Genomic DNA, 20697 nt, shown 5'->3' with positions numbered 1-20697 from the left:
CATAAACTCTCCAAGTCTCAGTGAAGTATTACTTCAGATACTCTGTGAATCAGTATTCGTGGTGACTCGTCATCCTTTTATACTGTGTTTTGTGTACTCTGCAGGCATTCATTTAATAAGAATATTGTATCAGGGATGGACATTTAATAGGGATGCCTCGCATATGCAGAGCCATTTCAGAGCCCATCTTGCTATATTGCTTGTTGTTTTTTAATGATATCTGTGAAATCACCCACATATATTTGGGTGAAATGGAACTTGGGCAGAACCTAACCTTTTTTGTTTTTGTTTTTAAGAAGTCTCTTTGACTGGATCACTAAATCAATTCAGTAAAAAATTCTGTCAAACAAGCTAGTTGACATCATCCAGATCAACAATCTGGATGACTGATGACATTTTTGGGCTGAATTTTAATTGAATTGACTGCAGGCCTTGTCAATGAATAGGAGCAGCCTTTACCTAATACAAGTACTTCTAATTTTTCTGTCCAATTCTCTTACAATTAGGTAACATTTGGCTGTGGTTGTCTCTCTTATAATGGCATTACCTAATGGCCCCTTCCTTCCATAAATTATAAGTTTGTGCAACCAAGGCACAAAATGTGAGTGTGTTTATTTAGAAACTTTCCTCTGCTGATTACATGGGACCATCTTATTTTGAATTTTGAGGAAAGTATTGTCTTCACCAACTATTTTGACAGTGATCTATCTGAGCAGTTTCTTTTAAAGGTACTTGCAGATAACCTTTTAAAATGCCATAATATTTAGAGATCATTTCCTTTTACCAAACTGCCTCATTCTTTAGACTCTTGGTTTCCACCCTCCCAATAGAATTTTTATGAAGGCTTTGGAAAGGGTCATCTTAAGTGTTGTTTGCCACTCACAGACCGGCCTTCTTTGTCCAGCAAATGTTTCATCCGTGGTTCCATTTTGTTGGCAAAGAAACAAATTCAACCCTAGTGATCCCAACATTCTTCCACACAAAAGGATGGAGATGAGAAAAGAGAAGGAATTCAGTCCTTGAAAAATGGAAATTTAAAAAAATTAACGGAAACATTTAGAAGGAAATCTTCACATTCTTAAAAGCGTTCTTCCAAAAGTATAAAAGAATTTGTCGTAAAATACTAATGACCTCCTTGATGGGGGAGATCAATCAGGAAAGCCCTTTTTTGCCATGATAATTTTCTCATGTTGCTGATGACCATTCTTAGTCCAGAAATCACTAATATGATTTACTTGAGGTGCTAGTAATCTAGGAAATGCAGATATTCTATACAACATCTGAAATTCTATTTTCATAAAAGGACAAATGTTCTTTTCATTAACATTCTACTGTGGATCCTTGTAATGTGGAAAAGCAGTTATGTATTTCAAATTACATCTGCGTCTTCTGAAGTTCAAAATTTCAGCATTATACATATTAGATTACTGGTATAGCAGGATAGTATTTGAAAGTATTTGGAGTATGTCAGTGTAATTCTCCAATATAAAATTGAAAGGCCAATTGGTGTCACTTATTTTTAAATAATTTGAGCTGGTTATATTCTAATGTGCAATATTTTTAATGCTTCTAAAGTGGTGCCTTGGGAGTATTTTTTTTTTTATTTGTTTAATCAAATTTCTGAAGCATTTTCCTTTGAAGTCCTTCTTTCCTTTCTCAAGATGGCTTTTCTTTCTTTACATATTGAATGCTGATTTTTCTGCAGCTTTGGTCTAGCCAGCATGAGAACTATGCAATCTAATGTTGCTGAGCTGAGGATTTCACTTCATCTTAACTTCTCTCAATTGTCTTACTGTGAAAGATTTCATGGCAAGTTAAGCCACTAAAAGGAAAGAGACCAATTAGGCAGACTCGGTTTATGTTGTATGTAAAGCAGATGCTTAATAAAATTAAGAATACAATTGAGGCTCTCTTCTACACCACCTAAATTGTCACTAATATATTCCTATGCAGAATTAATGCCTCTGACTGTTCATTTTCTAAAGCTAGTGGCAAAGAAAAAGGAATGCTTAGGGATCGCTTGGCACCACAGTGTGCTTTCCACAAGCTCACGCTTTCGCATTCCTTCCCCTGCAGGGCTTGCTCTCAGAAATCCTCCGAAAGGAAGAGGACCCCAAGACTGCTTCGCAGTCTTTGCTGGTAAACCTCCGGGCTATGCAGAACTTCTTGCAGTTGCCGGAAGCTGAAAGGGATCGAATTTACCAGGATGAAAGGGAAAGGAGTTTGAATGCAGCCTCCGCTATGGGTCCAGCACCTCTGATAAGCACACCCCCCAGCCGGCCTCCCCAGGTAAAGAAAGGAGCTCTTGGTTAGGCGGCTTTCTTGGCCGCCTAACAGAGAAGGGGGCTCTTCCTTGAGAACCTTGCAGTGTAGAATCCGGCCTCCAATCGGGAGACTGTGTGGGATTTAGGAGGGGAAACTTTGAATCCGGACTTTGTCCTTTATCATTTATATGGCCTTGGGCAAATCCGGGGGCTTCCAGAGGAAAGCTTTCTGCTCTGGAAAATAAAGGGGTTGGACTGACCTCCTGTAGCCCGCGGGTCTGTGGAGAGATTTCAGGCAATCCAGAACTTTAGTTAGGGAAAAAAAACCACATCTCTTTTGTCTTTGGCCTCTAACTGAAATCTACCATTTCCTTCAGTGGGGAATTTTTAAAAGAACCTTCTTCTGAGGAAGGTCGGAGGCTTCATCTACCTGCCAGTGGGGTCAGTGACATAAAAAAGGGTCCGCTCCCCTTAAGTAGACCAGGTCTCAGAATCCTGCTACCCCGAAATCCTAAAAAGATTTTTCAAAAAGGGGGGTTTGCCCTTCTATGCAAAATGGAGTGAGTCATCAGATATTTTCTCTTATCACTATTAAGAGAAGGCTTTTTAAATAATAGGGAAAACTAGTTGAAAAAGTAAATCTTGTTCCTTCAAGTTCAGGTCCTCAGTTTTGTGATTTGTAGTAAGAAAAAAATAATTCTATTTGTATTTATGCTTTCCAATATAAACTGCAGCTGGTACCAATTACAAATCATCTCATTTGTAATCTTTCATAATTAAGTTTCATACAGTCCTTGAAAGCTGATTTAAAAGGGGACCTATAAAGAATTCCGTCCATTTTCCCAGAAATAGGTACATTTTATATTTTTCTATATATTTTTCATCCAAGGGAAAAAGATGATGTTTTTAGTTCTTGGTTCGTGTTCCTGCATTAGAAAAAAAAAAGAAAAGAAAGAAAGAAAGAAAAGAAAAGCTTATGGACCTCCTTCTAGTCTGAGACCTTTCAATAGACTTTCATTGCTAGACATGATTAGCATAAGGAGTATGACTGTGCTGTAATGAAAGTGATTGGGGTTTGTTATGTGGGTATTTTTAAAATAAGCTTACCATAACTTTTGCATCTAAATGAGTGTTCTTGTCTTCAAAGTAGTCACCTTGGAAGGATGTATACTTATTCTAAGGAAGGTAAAACTGAGAAATAAAAAAGAGACATGTCTGAGGAAAGAAGTTAGCCACTGTAATATAGTAAAAGGCAAACCTACTTCTCCTGGACTGGACTAATCAGTGATCTATTATTATTCTAATCCCGAATTGAGTTTAGAATGGAAGATCCACTAGAAAATACTCTCCAGGATAAGGCAACTATTTCTTACCTAGGTAAAATTGCCTTGAAATATTCTTTGCAATGATATTTCTTACTATATTGTAACCAAACAGCACTATGAGGTACAAATGCACTGGCCTAACATCCTTTGACTGATCATCATTTTCTAATATAGAGTCTGAAGAGTTCCAAACTCTCCCTACTATCTTTTGATTGGTGAAACTCATGAAACTCCCTATGCCTGTATTTTTTTTCAACCCTTACCTTCCACCTTAGTGTGAATACTACTGGTTCCAAGGCAAAAGAGCCATAAGGGCTGGGCTATGTGATTTGCCCAGTCTTATAGCTAGAAAATGTCTAAGGCTAGTTTTAAACCCAGGACCTCCTGTCCACAGGCTTGGATCTCTCTACCTACTGAGTCACCTAGCCACCTCCCCTGACCAACTTTGCTTTTACAAGAGTAAATCTCATGAAAACATCTTCCTTCAAGGCTTAGCTCAAGTTCACCATCTTATGTGAAGCCTAAGCTGATGTCCCAAAGTATAAATCCCAATAACTCAGGAACTAGAATTTGTTTTTGTAACTTATCTGCATTCCCATGTTGTTTCTCCTCAATAGAGACTAAGCTGCTCAAGGGCAGAGACCACTGAGCTCTTGTGTTGGCCTCAGGAGTCACTCACTGCCTGGTAAAAGAAAAGGCCCTTCATAAATGCAGGAGTTGCCCACTAGACGGTACATCTGTTGTGTGAGGTTAACCCTTTGGAAGCCTGGTAATTAGTCACCTAACCCTGGCACTGGTAATTCATTGTTAAAAAAAAATTCTGCAGCGGGTTATTTAACACACAACTGAATCTATAATTTCGACAGAAGGAACACATGTCCCTCCAGAGTAAGAACTGGAGGTTAGAGCTGCATTAGTCCCATCTTCATCCGCCTAGCTTGCCTTTACTTAACGACAGTTTATGGTTTTCTGATTTTTCTAGTGTTTCAGTACTTTTCCGTGTCCTGATCCAAAATAACATTGTCCCTTCCAGAAAAGCATCTTTGCCAAACTACTGCAAATTCAAATGTATGACCATGTTGCTCTCATTGTAAATTGGTATTGAAGAATATTCCTTTATTTTAAAAACCATTGTTCTTTGATAAATGGAGATAGCCCACAGAGATAGTTTATTTTGTTCTGTATTTTTTATATGCCCCCTTTATGTTTTCTAAATTAATCACTTAATCAGGCCATTCTAAGCTAGGTAGACCTGGCCAGTTAATGCAAATATTGAGGCAATACAGTGTTTAAGTAATATAGAACTCAACAGTGAAGTTATTTAAAATTTAAATTGTTGGGCAAAGCCAATAGTTATCTATCCAATAGAACCTGAAGACAATTCTAGTGTATGTGTTTCACTTTGTCTCTCCAGTAACATCATTCCTTAAATCAGCTTCCTACTTTGTTTAAGGTGCCTTTATGCAGCAAAAGAGTCTTAGTATCTACTTTGTGCAGAACCTAATACCAAGGGAAATGTGGTACATTAAAAGGCATTTATGGGGGCAGCTAGGTGACTCAGTGAATAGATAGATAGATGGGACCCAGGACATGGGAGATCCTGGTTTCAAATATGGCCTCAGATACTTCCTAGCTATGTGACCCTAGGCAAGTCATTTACCACCAGTTGCCTAGCTCTGACTACTCTTCTGCCTTGAAACCCATACTTAGAAGGTAAGGGGGAAAATTACGAAGTGCCTACAATGTGTCCTTTGCTAAGGATATAAAGACAAACAGTAAGGCATCCCTGTCCTCAAAAATGTTATAGCTTCTTAGGGAACAAACACACCAAATATTAGAAAATGGGAACTATCTCCAAAGGAAGTGCAAGCCAAGTTTGAGAAGGAGGAGGCAATTGGAGCAAATCAGGAATGACCTCCTGGAGGAGGGACCATTTGAGCTTGGGAGGAGGCTTAGAGGTCTACAAAGAAGTGAAGGAGGAGGGCAAGCTAGGAGAGATGAGTAGCCTATGTGAAGCTGGAGCGATAGGATTGTTATACGTGACAAATGGCAAATATGGGGTCAGTTGGGTTGGAAGGTAGAATGCACGAAGGGGACAAAACTGGAGGTGTAGAAAGGTACCTTGGAGCCAGAGAATGAAAGTTCCTTAAATCCCTGAGGAGACTGTCTGCTATTTCAGAGGCTTAGGGTGCTTTGGGAGAAGGAGAATATCGTAGACCCCCCACACTGAGAACATCACTTTTGGACTTGTAACATGGTGGATTGGAAAGAGGACTCTTCTCTCAGACCCCTGACTATAAGAGCCAAATACCCATAATTCTCAGCAAAAATAATACATGCCAAGCACACTAGAGAGATGGAGACTCAATCATTGTGTGAAGTTAAGGGGAAAAGAGTGTTGCTGAATTTCATGTGTGGGTCTTAAAGAGTGAGTATGAAGTGAGGAAGGGAAGAAAAGGTAAGGATGACATTAAACAGAAGGACTCGCTTGAGCAGAGGTCTAAAGACAGGTGGGTGCAGGGCACATTTGGGAAGTGAAATCTTCTCTTTGGGCTAAGCTGTAGACTCTTTGGAAGGGAAGGGAATCTGAGAATAAGCATTTATTAAACACCTACCAGGTACTCTTATAACTTTACTGATTTATAATATTATCTCATTTAATTTTTACAATAATCGTGTAGCAAGTAGGGGCTTATTATCTTTATTTTATAGTTAAGGAAACTGAGTCAGACAGAGATGAAGGGACTTGCCCAAGGTCATACAACTAATAAGTGTCAGAAGCTTGATTTTAACTCAAGTCTTCCTAACTGCAGGAGCAATGCTCTATTCACTGTGCCTTTCTGGAGGATAGTAAAAATGAAATAATTTAAGGAACACTAAGTAGCAACTAAGTGTAATAATGAAGACCTTTAATTGGCAGACAGATTTTAGCTGTAGCTCCTTGAAAGCAGAGACTCTCTTGGTCCTTTTGTATCTGCAGTGCTTACTTAGCATAGTGCCTGGAACAAAGAAGGTGCTTACTAAATCCTAACTGATGGACTGACTTAGTGTAGGTGATGGGGTCCACTGAGGTTTGCATTGTGGAGCATTTTGATGCTACAACCACGTGTAAGCAAGATTAATCTAGCAGTGAGAGGGAAGGGAGATTGGAGGAAGAAGGGAGTCCAGGTAGGAGTACTTAGAGCTTTCAGTAGGTTGATGCCAGCAGGAATAGAGAAAAACGCTGATGAATGTAAAAGATGTTAAACCAGGGTGAAATGGGCAAGAATTGAATGTAAGGAGAGGAGGAAAAATCAAAGATTATTACGTATTAAGGTTTCCAACTAGAAGTTACTTAGCACAACTTTATGTCAAATAATATTAAAGGTTAATAACTGGGTGTTGAGTGGATCTAATTCAATACTCTACAACTATTTTTGATGTGGATTTAAAAAAAAATTCAAGTGGCACCGAAATGTGTTTTTAAAAGCATATCCTAAAGTTGTCAAGGAGTACTACTATTAATATCACCTTTTAAACATTTATTTTATTAAGCCACAAATGAAGTTTTTTTTCCCCAGAACCCTTACCATTCGGTCTTGGAATCAAAACTGTGTACTAGTTCCAAGAGCAATAACAGCAAGGCAATGGGGGTTAAATGACTTGCCCAGGGTCACAAAGTTAGGAAATCTCTGAATCCAGATTTGAATACAAGACCTTCCATTTTTAAGCCTAGCTCACAATCCATTGAACCATCTAGCTGGCCCCTCCACACACACAAAGTTTTAATGTATATCACCAATTAAAAAACAAAACAAAACTATGAATCAAAAACATATCATTTAGAGTTGGTTTGCTGACAAAATCGCTGTGTGCTTGGTCAGTCTAGTTCTAACCAAACACAAGGAACAAAATTGAGAGGAACCAAGACCAGCCTTAGATCATTCTGCATGAATTCATCACTGTTGAGAAATCTTGGTGTTTCTCTTACTGGGCTATATCTCAAATACAATCTCCAAAGCACGCTGCTTTCGGTTCTCTTCTATCCAGGGATCTCCAATGGTGTGGTGTGGCCAGGTGGATGGATCATTAGACTCAGGATTAGGGAGACTTAGATTTAAGTCCTACCTCATCATTGGCTAGCTGTGTGACTGGCCAGGTTGCTTAGCCACTCAGTTTCTTCATGTGAAAATGATGATAATATGACTCAAGCATTCTACTATTTTCCTCCCTTATTTTAATTTTTAATTTTTATAATAATTATTATAAATAATAAATAATAAAAACTTAATTTTAATTTTTAGCTTCTGAGTTCTTCACCCTGAAGTTTAACTTCGTCCCTGGCGCACACTAAAAGATACAGTATATTCTCTACTGCAATCCATAACTCTCCAAACTGGAAAAGCTTCAGATGAATAAGAGGGTGACAACTTATGTTATGACTTATAAAAGATCAGCTTACCATAGAGAATGGAGAAAGTATCTCTCTATTTCCCCAATATTCAGTGGAATAGGAATAGGAATAGGAATACCTTATAGTTGGGCATTTAGGGCTCAGTAGCTCATTGCCAGCCTCATTTTTCATCTAGTAAGTAAGAAAGTTATTTGGAATTATTTCAGCTGACTTATATTAATATATTTGTTTTTTACCCCAAATCACACAAAAATGGTAATAAAAAAAATTTAATGCATTTTGGGGCAATGAGACTCCTGATTCTTTTCTTTTTCAGTGAAAGAAATTATACCATTGTGAATAAATTTAAAGAGCTGTGGGGGAACTACATGAAAAAGCTCTTGAGCAAACAGTAAATTCAAGTAACTTTTCCAACCTCTGGCCTCAGTTTTATTATCTGTAAAAGGAGTGGATTGGAATAGATGTCTTTATGGAATAGATATGGTCTTTAAAGATACATTCTAGTTTTAAAATTATGGTGCTTACTACATAATTTTTGGACTGGATTAGATTAGAGCCCAAGATGGTCAGGATTGTTGGGTGACTTTTTGAGTGTGCTCCTAAGAATGCATTTAAACATGTTCGAGATTAGAAAATTTAATCTCCCTCAGATGAATTCAGTAATTCTGCTAATTCCTATGAACCTGTGGGAAAAAAGAGTTGGGACCAAAAAACCACAGTGAAAACTTTTTTGAATTTAAAAGGTTATTTCCTGGCTGATCATAGGAATTGCTCTAAATAAAGTGATCAATGCCATTTTTCATGGTTTCTCAAAAATCATAGGGCCTTGCACTTAATGTGGTTGAATTGAAGTGAAAATTATTTTCTCTACTCCCATTTAATTTTTCAAAAATACTTTTCAAGACCTCTTTTTAAAATCATCTTATACCACACACACACACGTCATGGAACTATAGATGACATTTTGAATAGAGTGTTTGCCTTGGAGACAGGAAGACATGAATTCACATTGGGCCTTGTCTACCTGGGTGACTTTGGACAAGTCACTTAACACAAACTGCCTCAGTTTTCTCTTGATGTTCTTCTTTAAAGGTTAGGGAATAAATATGCAAATTTTATACTTTATTAATATTTTTATTTTAAATAGACAAAAGGTCCTCAAAATACACAAACTAGGATTTTAAACAATCATTTCTCTTAACTGTGATAGTATTTTTCACTCACAAATTTAAAAATGTCAAAATTAATTATTGCATTTTTTAGGTAATATTGCCGAGATGACTTATATTTTGAATTTTTTTCTCAAAATCAAATATGCAATATTGATGCTTGAATTAATGATACTAAGTTGTTAAGACTTGGATTGGGATGGTTTCCCCAAATTGTCTGCATTTTGTCTTTACAAGAACTATTCTATATATTCATGAACTTTGCACCTATCCAAACTTTTATATTTACTCGATGCTGAACAACTTATAGAAAATGCTATAAACTCAAAGATCATCTAATAGAGTTTTGTGCCTCCTGTAAATTATAAATAATCAGGAACCAATTTTTTTAAAATATAAAACTTTTGACTTAGTGATAAATTATGATGAAAACACCAAGGAGAAGAGCTAATGGACATTCCCAAACATTCCTACGCACCTCTATAATCATGGAGTGTAGAGCAAATCCTGCCTTGTTAAAAATAAAGAAAGAAAGAAAGAAACCACAACTATTCTGAATGCGACTGACATTTATTATACTGCCTATGCTGTTTACAGAGTAGAGCTGAAAAGGAGTTTGATTTGCCTGGAATGAACTACTTTATGAATTTTAATTTAAGACATGATATTAAAAGCTAAACCTGGATTAAAGAAGGGTGTGGGTTTGTTGTTGTTGTTGTTGTTATTGTTGTTGTGGTTCTAAGCTAACCTCGTATTTAGAAGAGTGTGTGATTAAATTTTTTTTGATTTCGATTTTTCCCTGGGGGAAAAAATGTGAGCTTCCCTGGCTGTGAAAACCTGTTCAACTTGGTTACCCCTTAAGCAATAGCATGTGCCTTGTTTCGAAAAACTGTGTTTCCATAAGTTCTCCTAGCCATGATCAATCTTTTCCGATGAGCTAGATGAGTATCTGAGCAGATAAGTTAGGAAGGAAAAGTTTTTCTAAATATTTTTTAAATGACTAAGAAAGATTTTCTCTCCTTGCCTCAGTAAACACGCCAATGCCTTTGCATTCTTTGTTTTCACAAAAACCTGGAAACGCAGCTTGGTGAGGACTTGGTTTCTACCCTAAAATAGCCACAGCTGTGATATATGATGATATTAAGCCTTTGAGTGGATATTTATATGATTTTATGAGTTGTGCTTTTTTAGGGAAAGTTGTGATCTTTAAAGAGAGATTGTGCTGGACAGAACCCAGAAAACAAATCAGAGGACTGAAAGAGATGAACAGAGTCCGGGTGCCATATGTTAAATTCTAGAGCAAGCATGTGCATTTCGCAGAGGAGTGAAAAGAGTTGTTGTTGATAAGTACCCAGAGCTGTGTTTTCAGATTACACTTTACATTTTGTTAAGTAGATTGCTCTAGCTGTACTGTTTGCCTCCAATGCTTTTTGGAACATAGACCCCCAGCAGCACTTTCATAACAAAGGGTTTTCAATCTGATGCTCAAATTAATTTTCTTTATCACTTAAGCAGTGAAAAGAAAAAAAGTGATTGGAAGCATCATCATGGCATAAACAAATGTATCCCTTTGCCTCAAAGCAGGATCATTTCATAAAGAACTGTGCAAATCTGAAACACCTTTTGGAAATGGGTTAGCTCTTTGGGGATCTTTCAATATCGTTTCCCAAGTGACTTCTCCAGAGCTGGATCATATACAGTCAGGCTCATCTCTTCCCTCAAGGTATTTTCTGGTCCAACCCTTTGCCTGAAAGTTTTGTCAACATTTCACAAGTGAAGGTTAGGGATTGAGTTTCCCAAGGTAAAGGGGGAACTAATGACCAGGGTACCTTACTTACTAATTTATTTCTCTTTTACTTTATCAACAGCCTCTCTACTTTCAGAAAAGCAATTTAAAAATTCAGCTAATACAATGGTTGTCTTAGTCTAAGAATAATTTTTATAGATAATTTTTGTAGGACAATTTTTCTAAAAATTATGAACATAAATTTTGAACCAAAAATTTTTAAGCCTGATATTTATGGGAGAAGAAATAATTTCCCTTGTCTAGAACTACTCTCTTACCCAGGATTTTGTGGGATATGGAAGTGAATGTTTTTGCATTTGACAAATTGGGTAACATTATGAAGGGGAACTTATGTTTTGAAATGCAGAGGTCTAAAGCTGTTGATTTTCTCCTATTTCTGCTATGTTAGTAAATAGCTGAGATTTAAGTTCATAAGAAAAAGCAACTAGGTCTCTGTACAGTCCCCTACAAAATTGGGAATTTTTTTATATTATACATTTGTGATGAGATTTCCATTCTCAGCCAGCTAACGTTTAATTTCACAGTAAAGAAAAATCTTATACTTTCTGTGTAGATTTCATAAAGGTTCCCAAATTAATTAATATGAACTCACATTTAAAAAATGTAAATGTAACCACACATCCACTTATATGAACTTGGAAAAAAAAAGCAATAGTAATATCAGTAAGCTTTTAAAGTTGAGTTTGGCTTTTGCCCAAGATCTATGACACTGTCTGAAATTATCAATTTGGCATTTTCATATCCATTGATACACTTCAGTGCTGATGCTTTACTTCAAGGTCACATATTGTAAAAAATCTTATTGAACCATTGTGCATTTTGAGTAATGTACAATAATGTTCTTTTGAGATAGAAAGAAATAGTCCCTGGTAGTGTGGGGACACAAGTCAAAAGGAAAAACTATAGACATGGTTGCCAGGAAAAGATGGAATAATTATAGAACAGCTTGGACATACACGTGTAAAGTAGAACAAGCCTTTATGATAATTAGGAAAGGCACTCTACCTGTTTCATGGATGGATAGAAGATTTAAATATGCAGTACTGTAAATTGCTTTGTTATGGAAGATTTTTTAAATGAAACAGATAAGAGGGAAAAGCATAAAAGCAAAGTCTAAAATTTAAAAGGCCACAAATATGTAATACCTATCAGTGATATAATTATCTGTATTAGGCATTGGGCACCAATGAAGAAATATCACTCTCCATTATGATTTTAATTGTTTTTTTTTTTAGCTTGGAATTGCAGTTTAAGATAATTGGGGAATCATTCTTTTAGGGTTTTCAAATCTTTGGAGCTATTGTCTGTTTTCCAGAAAACTCACTTTATGATAGACACTGTAATTCCTAGTTGTAAGTTGGCAGTGCCTCTCCTATTCCAAATGCAGTCACCTGTGACAATATGACTTCCTTAGCTCAGGCCACTTGATCTCTGGGCAGGACATAATGTAGGTTGACGGAATTGTAGGAGAAGCAATTGTGAAAGTGTAGCAGCATCCAGTTTGGAAAGAGTGTTTGCAGATCTTCAAAACAATACAATATCTCTCTCTTCGCTGCCAAAGAATGACAGTCATATTTGAAATGTGTCCTAGGTAAAAACAGCGACAATTGCAACAGAGCGGAATGGGAAGCCAGAGAACAATGCCATGAACATTAATGCTTCCATTTACGATGAGATTCAGCAGGAAATGAAGCGAGCGAAGGTGTCCCAAGCACTCTTTGCAAAGGTTGCAGCAACCAAAAGCCAGGTAAGAACCTAACCTGAAACTGGGAATCAACAAGTTTTGGTCGTTTCTGTTTCTTGTTTGTTTTTAGTTCAATACATGATGCCAGTAGGATTTTCAGTAGATCATCGCCTCTGTTTACACGAGTCATGACTTGGATGAATAATTTCTTTTGGGATATTAATTGAATCTAACAAACATTTTTGTAGATCCTATCTGGGTGCCATTTGGGGGTACAAAACTGAAAAATTATATCCCCTTTGTTTAGCATAATAGAGGGAGATATAATATGTGCCCAAGTACAGGCACGATTAGCTTGTGTGTGAAGAGAGGAAAATGACATATTGTTTTCAGGCTTTGAAGGGATACCTGAACTGTTTCTTCAGTTGGAAGATGTAAGAGAAGGTGTAAGAGAAGCCCCGCTTAACCAAAAGAGGAAGAAAGAGGCAGGAGAAGTTGGGAGAAGCACCAGGAGTCTGATTTATCTAGAACATGGTAGTGGAGGAAGAAGGAGCAAATAATGTGAAATATAGTTGGAAAAGGTTATTATTTCAGATTGTGAATACTTCCAATGTCAGATTAAGGACTTTGCATTTTCCTCTATAAGCAATAAGGGATCTCTTAAAGCTTTGGAATGGGAAAGCAACATGGACACAGATTTGAAAGACCAATTTGGCAATTTTCTGAAGGAAAAGGTTAGAGGAAGAGGAACTGACAGAAGCTGGCCACTGATTGGGTGAGAAAGGAGGCAGAGGAGAGAGTCAAAGATGATCTGGAGGTTTGAGAATGTGGGGGGAAGGTCAACAGAAACAGGAATGTCCAGAGCCTGGGCCATTTTTGGCAAGGGACGTATTCAGCTTTGGGCATGTTGGACCTTATTACTGGTGGGAGATTCAGGATACAGGTAGAAATATAACATTGAAGCTGAACAGAGAAATGAAATCATGGAAATAAAGATCTGAGGAATCATCTGCATGGACAGGATCTTTGCAAAGGGAGTGAGATGATCAAGGCAAAGAGTATAGAGGAAAGAGAAGGTGGGACACTGGGAGTAATATGGGGAAAAGGGTTATGTGAGGAGGCAGGAAAAAGGAATCAAAGGAACAGCAAGTGTTCATTGAGGAGCCCCTTGGTTCTGGGAATTGCAGTAGCACAGAGATAAAAAGGAAATAGTCCCTGACCTCAAGGAGCTCCATTCTAGCGGAAGAGAGAGTGTGCACATATATAACTGTATTTCTAGAATAAATACCTGGTAGTGAATGTATAGAGAACATTACATCGATAAACCCTACTTGGTATGATGAAGAATTTTTAAAATCCACTCCTGGATCCTATTTACAAATATGGGAACTGGAAATTTTGAGTATTGTCACAGAGCAGCATATTATGGAGGGGGCAGGGGGGAGGAGCCTTGAATCACTGCTCTTACTTAAATATCCTAACTGCCTTGATTTCCCTCAGATAAATACTTAAATTAATGATTCTGATTCTTCTTTTCTAAACTATAATCTGTGCTTTTTCACTGCTACTGTTATAACCTGAATACTTTAGCCCCTCACTAAATTTTCACATATATCGACATATTGTATATGTTCCTTTTATGCAACTATATGTACCTATAGCATAGATATATGATATTTTAATTAAAATGTCCAAACTACTATAAATTTATGAAAATCGAGGATATAAATGTTTGCAGAAAATGAAAATGAGACAATATTCATTTCATGGAAAAAATAGCAAACAAAAGATGTTCTGAGTAGCATTGCTACTCCTCACTTTTCATCGCAAGGTGAATATCTTTATGAGCAAAGTCAAATCATACGTGAATATGCTGACAGAACAATTAAGAGGGGATGTTAAAGGCTAAATAGAAGATACTATTCTTCTCAGCAAAAACATTGGAAAATATTCCTGGGAAAGGTATTATGACCATTCTGGGCTTTAATGGCAGGTTTTACAAATTGCAGACTTATGGCGTGCCTCCTTCCATTCAACAAGCATCCATTAGGTTCCTGCTTCGTGCAAGTCACCGTCCTGGGTTCTGGAGCCTCACAGATGAAAAGCCGCCTACCCCGCCCTGCTCCCCAGTGAGCTTGTCGACTAGTGTAGGAATGAGACCTAGATGCAAATAGCCTCACCCAAAGTCAGAGAACTGTCATTCCTGACAGCTCTCACACGTCCTTTTATTGCGAATATTTTAGTTGTCCATTTCTGGTGAAATATACAATCATGCATTTGGTCTGTGATGTTGCAATACCCATTTTTAACATTTTAAAACATTTTATGGTTGCAACATGACTAGTGGGACTTAATGGAAGCTTTGCTTTAGGGACAGGTTGCTCTTTTTTAAGTTATAGGCTGCAAGGAATACTTAAGGGATATTTTGGAAATGTTATATAAAAATGATTAAACTCAAGCTGTGGACTGTAAAAATTATAGCTTTATAGGCCACATGCCTGCCTACCCTTCAATCACTGTCAAAGTGATAATTTCTACAATAATATGTTTCTTTTATTGTGGGATTCTAAACATCAAGTGCTGTTTAAACATTAAACAGAATTGTTTATGTTAGTGCTGTACTCAGCGTGTCATACATCAGGCCACTGTAATCTCTCATGGAATGTAAAATTCTGTCATGAATCATGGCTTGTATATCGGAAATTACTGTAATTTTGATTGGAAATTACAGGGCTCTTGAAATGTTTCTAATTATGATAGAATGTTAGAGCAGCTTCAAACCTGTGTGCTTCTTCAGATGTCTTTATTTACATGGGAAGACTGTACATTAACGACAAATGTCCTGTTCTCACTTTAGCCCCTTGCCTACCCCCGCCGCCACCCTTCTCAGTTTGGAAATTTCATTTTGCAGTCAGAGAGGGCTCACAGTCAGGCATCTCTTGTTGATATGCCATCTTTGGGATTTAACCTGAATCCTCAATAATCTCGATTAAAAGAGTTTCCTTCTCAGAAAGCAAAGGCATCTCCCTAAATATCTCAAGCAGGCAAGCTATGACATTTTAAATTAAATTATAGAATTCAGCCTTGAAAAAATAGTCACTTTTTGTTTTAATATAAAATGTTGAGGTCCCACAATTGCATAGAATTCTGTGTCATCTCCTGTTTGGCTCTGTCAGTTCCTTAATTCCTTTCATTGCTTTATCCTGGCCTGTGGTTGAGCTCTTAGCTGCTCCCTTGGACCTTATTCTCTTTATTAAAAGTAAGCTAGCCTTCTCTCCTCCAGAGCGTAGGCTGTGCCTACCACAATCACCTGAGGGATATTCCTGGACTTCTTCAACAGCCTATTTTCTTCTTGGCTCTGTGCGAAGGGCTGAGTATTTTTCCAAAATGGATGAAAAAGTCAGATTCTAAGCATTTGACCCCACAGATTTCCTTATTTCAGGTTGAGGTCCACCTCACTGGTCCAAATGACTTTTCAAAATATAAACAAGGAATGAAATGACCAATCAGTGTACATTTGGGTACACATACCTACCAGATCCCTGTGAACAGCAGCATACAAGATATTTCCATCACTGCTACCCCCAGCAATTTGATTCTCTCAGTTTCCCATGACTGTCTTTTCTTTCTGTTCTTTATGATATTATAAATATTCACATTATTATGAAGCATCAACTTCTGCCAATAAGGGGAGAGTCATGATCTAGGAGGGGAACAAAGACATGGTTATTTACTAAGAGTCTGTTTGAACATGTTATTTTGAAGGTGCAGATCAGGAAAAAATAAAGAAAAACAAACCTACAGAGTAAGTTAGTCTTTCCCCTGGTCAGCAATTTCAGTGGAAGAAACAGATGACTTTTGTGTGTGTGTGGTTTAGAACTAACTATCCCTTAAGAACATCCTAGATTTGGACCAAGCTCTGGAAAGAGAATTGGGCATGAAAGTGAGGTGAAGGGGAGCTTGATTTGGCTTAGGATTATCCTTGCATTTTCATCTTTTTAGTTAATCATTTAAATTGCATGGGGTACTCAATAGCTAGAGAGGAGCAGCATGGATCCTCTAACTGTGCTACAAATAAAAATCTTTCTTATTGGGCTGCTCAGGAATGGAGAGGAATGCCTTCCTGTCTGGGCCTTCTGGGCTTTCTAGAATCAAGGCTTAGAGTCAAATTCTTTATATATTTGATCAAGAAAGAAGAAAAGCAACCTGTTCGCAGACAAGGATGATTTCTTTATTTATATGTCATCAAAAAGCCTTTGGTTGCTGTTAAAGCTATAATTTTCTAGAACTTTTAAAAACGTTGGCAAGTACATTAAACTGGCATAATTTTTAAATACCTTCTAAATTCCAAGAACCTGATTTGTTCCTACACAGATCATAAATAGGCTTCTAGTCCTTGCCCAAATGTATCTAGAGCTGGAAGGGACTTAAACATTATCTGATTCAACTTGTCTCACTTTGTAGATGGGAAAACTGAGGTCTAGAAAATTTTAAATTTAAATCACTTGGCCAAAGTCCCACAGGATTATATAGGAAGATATTTGGTAGGGTTTCTTTCTCTAGGTTTGCTCTATTAGTGTGTCTTCTTAATGGTTACAAATGGGATTTTATATAAGAGAAATTTCTGAATAAATACAGAATAAAGTTAGTTTTTGTATTTATTTTGAAAATGTTAAGTAACCTACATTTAAACAAGAAAAAAGGTGAGATCTAAACATAGAATAAATAACCAAAATGAATATTTTTATGCTCTGAATATTAAAATGAGCAGCAGTTTTTCCCAATTAAATCATATTGGGATTCTGTCAAACATTTAGTAAGATAACACATTCAAATAATTATGAAAGCAGAATCCCCTAATTTTACTGTTTAAAAAAAATAGTTGATTTGGGTAATAACCATTAAGGTATCATGGTTCAGTTACCATTCATTGGTTACAGTGTTTTCATATGGGAGCCAGAAATGGAATTTTTTCTTGATGGTGGCAGATGTTGAAATCTAATTTTATTCCACAGCAAACCCCTCGAGAGCTCTGAGACTTAAGGTGTATGTCCAGCACGAGCACATTAGTAGTACTATAGGAGGTGCTTTGTATGTTGAATTGTTACATTGATTTTAATGTTGGAAAAGGTGGGGCTCCCCCGTTCTGTAGTCTGGTTAGGAAGCAGAGGGCTCCTGCAGCCCAGGGTTACCTCCCCAGCAGCGTTCTGAAAATCGTTTGACTTGGGTTCTTTTTTGACAAAGGACCTTGATTCTGAAAAGTAGGCTTACCAGGGCGTGCTTCCAGCACGTCTTTCATTATTCTGACCTCTGGTCTGATGCCATTGTCAAAGTTAGCCCTTCATACCTGTCATGCCCACATGGAGATCTCTCGGGGAATTTTTGCCCACGTGCAAAATGGCAGCACCAAGAGAGAAGGACTGAGAGCTTTAAGTCGCTAGCTTTCCTTTTAAATATGTCCCAAATGGTGGGATTCTAGCCTTTGAGGTAGGAGAAGGCAGGGCTAAGGAGCTCTCACATTTCTCATGATCGTAGATGATAAAAATCACTCTGACCTTTACTTTGAGTATAGGAATTCTGATATGGTAATCAGGATGTCTTAAATATAGGCGCCATATGGTATGTCACAAATCAATGGAACTAGAAATAGTTTGGAGGGCTGAATATCTGTATCTTACACTGCTGCAAAGCTTAAAATAGCAATTAAAAAAAAACCCTTTACCAAGCTTTGTAGCTTGCTAAGTAGTACATAGTGATAAAATAAATGGCATAGGTGACATTCTACCCACAAACATTAATAGAGATATTCTTGATTTTGTTGGAATTAAATTTTATTTTTGTAGAAGCTCCAGACTAGCTGTATGACCCTGGGCAAGTCACTTAACCCCAACTGCCTACTTCTTACTACTCCTCTGCCTTGGAACCGATATTTAATATTGATTCTAAATCAGAAGATAAAGATTTGAAAGGAAGGAAGGATGGATGGATTTTTGCTAACTTTGAAATACTCATTTAACAAAAATGTTTTTTGACAAGATTTCACCTGTATAGCATTTAAGTTTAAAACAAGCCTTTGGGGATTCATGAGTCATGGTTTCTAGTATCTGAGGCACTAGCCTCCATCTCCTGCAGATATAAGGGGCAGATACCCTGTCTTCATCCCAACCTCAATGCCATTCTCAGTGGAAACAGGATTTCCTCAGGACAGTGGGGTTGAGGGGGGTAAGGAAGAGATGGGGATGAAAGGAAAGAAAAAAAAGAGGGAAGGAGGAAGGAAATAGGGAGACCAGTTTACCTTTTGGAAAAGGCAAAAAGTATCCTGGGAGAAGGAAAAGAGATTGGGCCATCTTCTAGTCATCTCAGAGTAATCTGCATTTCTGGTCCTTGTTATCCTGAGAGTGTGTAACTAATATTCAGGGATTCCTCTCTCCTTACAAATGTTCTAAATGTGGGGTGTCCTATTTTACAGTTAAAGCTCATTAGCAATAGTCACTGGAAAACTTTGAAAATCCCTACATACAGTGCGGATCAGGTCATGAAAGATCAGTGTGTCACACTTACCAGTGTACTGACTAAAAGGGCTCTGTCATATCAGTTGATTAAGGAAAAGATCAATTGGAATTAATGGCTGTCAAATAATGTTATTATATCGAGGTGGTTTAATATCTAATAAGTATGATCATATCTAGAGACTGGTTTATTCTTGTATCTGCAGTGACCAGCACAGTGCTTGGCACATCGTAGGCAGTTATGTGCCTATGATTCAGTTATGGCAGAATAGCTGAATTGGTTGGATTTTGAAATTTGTTAGATTAAAGTATCTAAAAAGTAAACATCTTAATAACAACTGGCATTTATACAACACTCTAAGGTGTGCAGAACACTTCATGTATGCTATCTGATTTAATACCTCATAATCCTATAAAGTCAATACTTTTATCATCTCTGTGTGATAAATGATCAAATAGACTGAGAGAAGAGCTTAACTTATTTGCTATCGATCACATAATTAATGAAAGCCTGAGGTAGGATTTGAACTCATATCTTTTTTACTTTGAGGTTAGTACTCTATCTATCCATAGTACCCTTAGCTGCCATAATCAGTGATAAGCCTCAGGGTCTGATAAATCATATTCAGAAAATGGAGGATTTTTAATTTAAGCAAAAAATGTGCATATTGGGGCATTCGTGTGGGATATGTATATATATCCTATGACTATTTTAGTATTGTTTGCTTTTGCCAAAAAAAATTTACATTTCTATTCTGGCAAAGCTTGATTTTTACCTGTAAATTTTTGGCTGGCTGATGGCTATTTCTAGATAAACTGCATTGCCTGGTTTATCTAAATTTGAAATTAGTTACAGAGAAATAACTTTGATATGTTTTTCCTTGTCGTAGTATATAATATGCCTTTATCCTCACAAAGATAAGCCCAAGAAATTAATTCCGTGAAAAACAGTTCTTTATCCAACCGCCCCTTCCCCTTTTACAATTTTAGGATTCCTCTTAAAATACTTCAAGATATTTACTTTTGAAAATATTTTGTATTGAAGTTCTTAGCTTGTTAGCTGCCAGGCACTGCTTTTGGCCCTACCCTTTTTCCATCAGAGAGGCACACCTGGTACTTTTGCTTCTGCAATTCTGTCCTCTGCTTTAGAGTAATAATTGAGTCATGCTTACCCCATAATTCTCTCCAAGTCTTAGGTAAAATATTCCCTTATTCTTTAGCATACATCCCCAGCGAAAATTCCTGGTGACATTTTCTAACGACTAGAAACAGGAAAATTGGGCAAGGAGGAAATAACACATTTCTGAATCTGTGAATCTGTGAGTATTAGGCCAGCTTTTTAAAGGAAAAATATTTTAGATGGTAAAAAAAAAAAAACCTAACCAGTATCAGCCTACTGGATCACATATGTAAGCATCCTGTAATTTTTGATGGAATTTTACATACATACATACATGATCTCATTGAACCCTCAAAAGAAACCTGTTAGGTCAGCAGGACAAATTCTATACCTATTTTATAGTGAGAAAACTGAAGACCATCCAGG

At 37.1% G+C, this 20697-nt stretch overlaps 1 protein-coding gene across 8 annotated transcripts in view; it reads left to right on the top strand.

Moving 5' to 3' along the window:
• SATB1 (SATB homeobox 1) overlaps window positions 1–20697 on the top strand; it is a 123072-nt gene that overhangs the window by 65921 nt on the left and 36454 nt on the right. For all 8 annotated transcript variants that reach the window (XM_056800307.1, XM_056800305.1, XM_007505148.2 and 5 more), the window contains 2 exons: window positions 2077–2289; window positions 12550–12705. In XM_056800307.1, the coding sequence (XP_056656285.1) occupies window positions 2077–2289; window positions 12550–12705 (369 nt within the window). The remainder of the gene's footprint in view (window positions 1–2076; window positions 2290–12549; window positions 12706–20697) is intronic.

This window comes from Monodelphis domestica, chromosome 5, assembly GCF_027887165.1.
Source record: "Monodelphis domestica isolate mMonDom1 chromosome 5, mMonDom1.pri, whole genome shotgun sequence".
Classification (NCBI taxonomy): Eukaryota; Metazoa; Chordata; class Mammalia; order Didelphimorphia; family Didelphidae; genus Monodelphis; species Monodelphis domestica.
The sequence above is the reverse complement of the archived record's forward strand: the minus strand, read 5'-3'. Positions and strand labels throughout refer to the sequence as shown.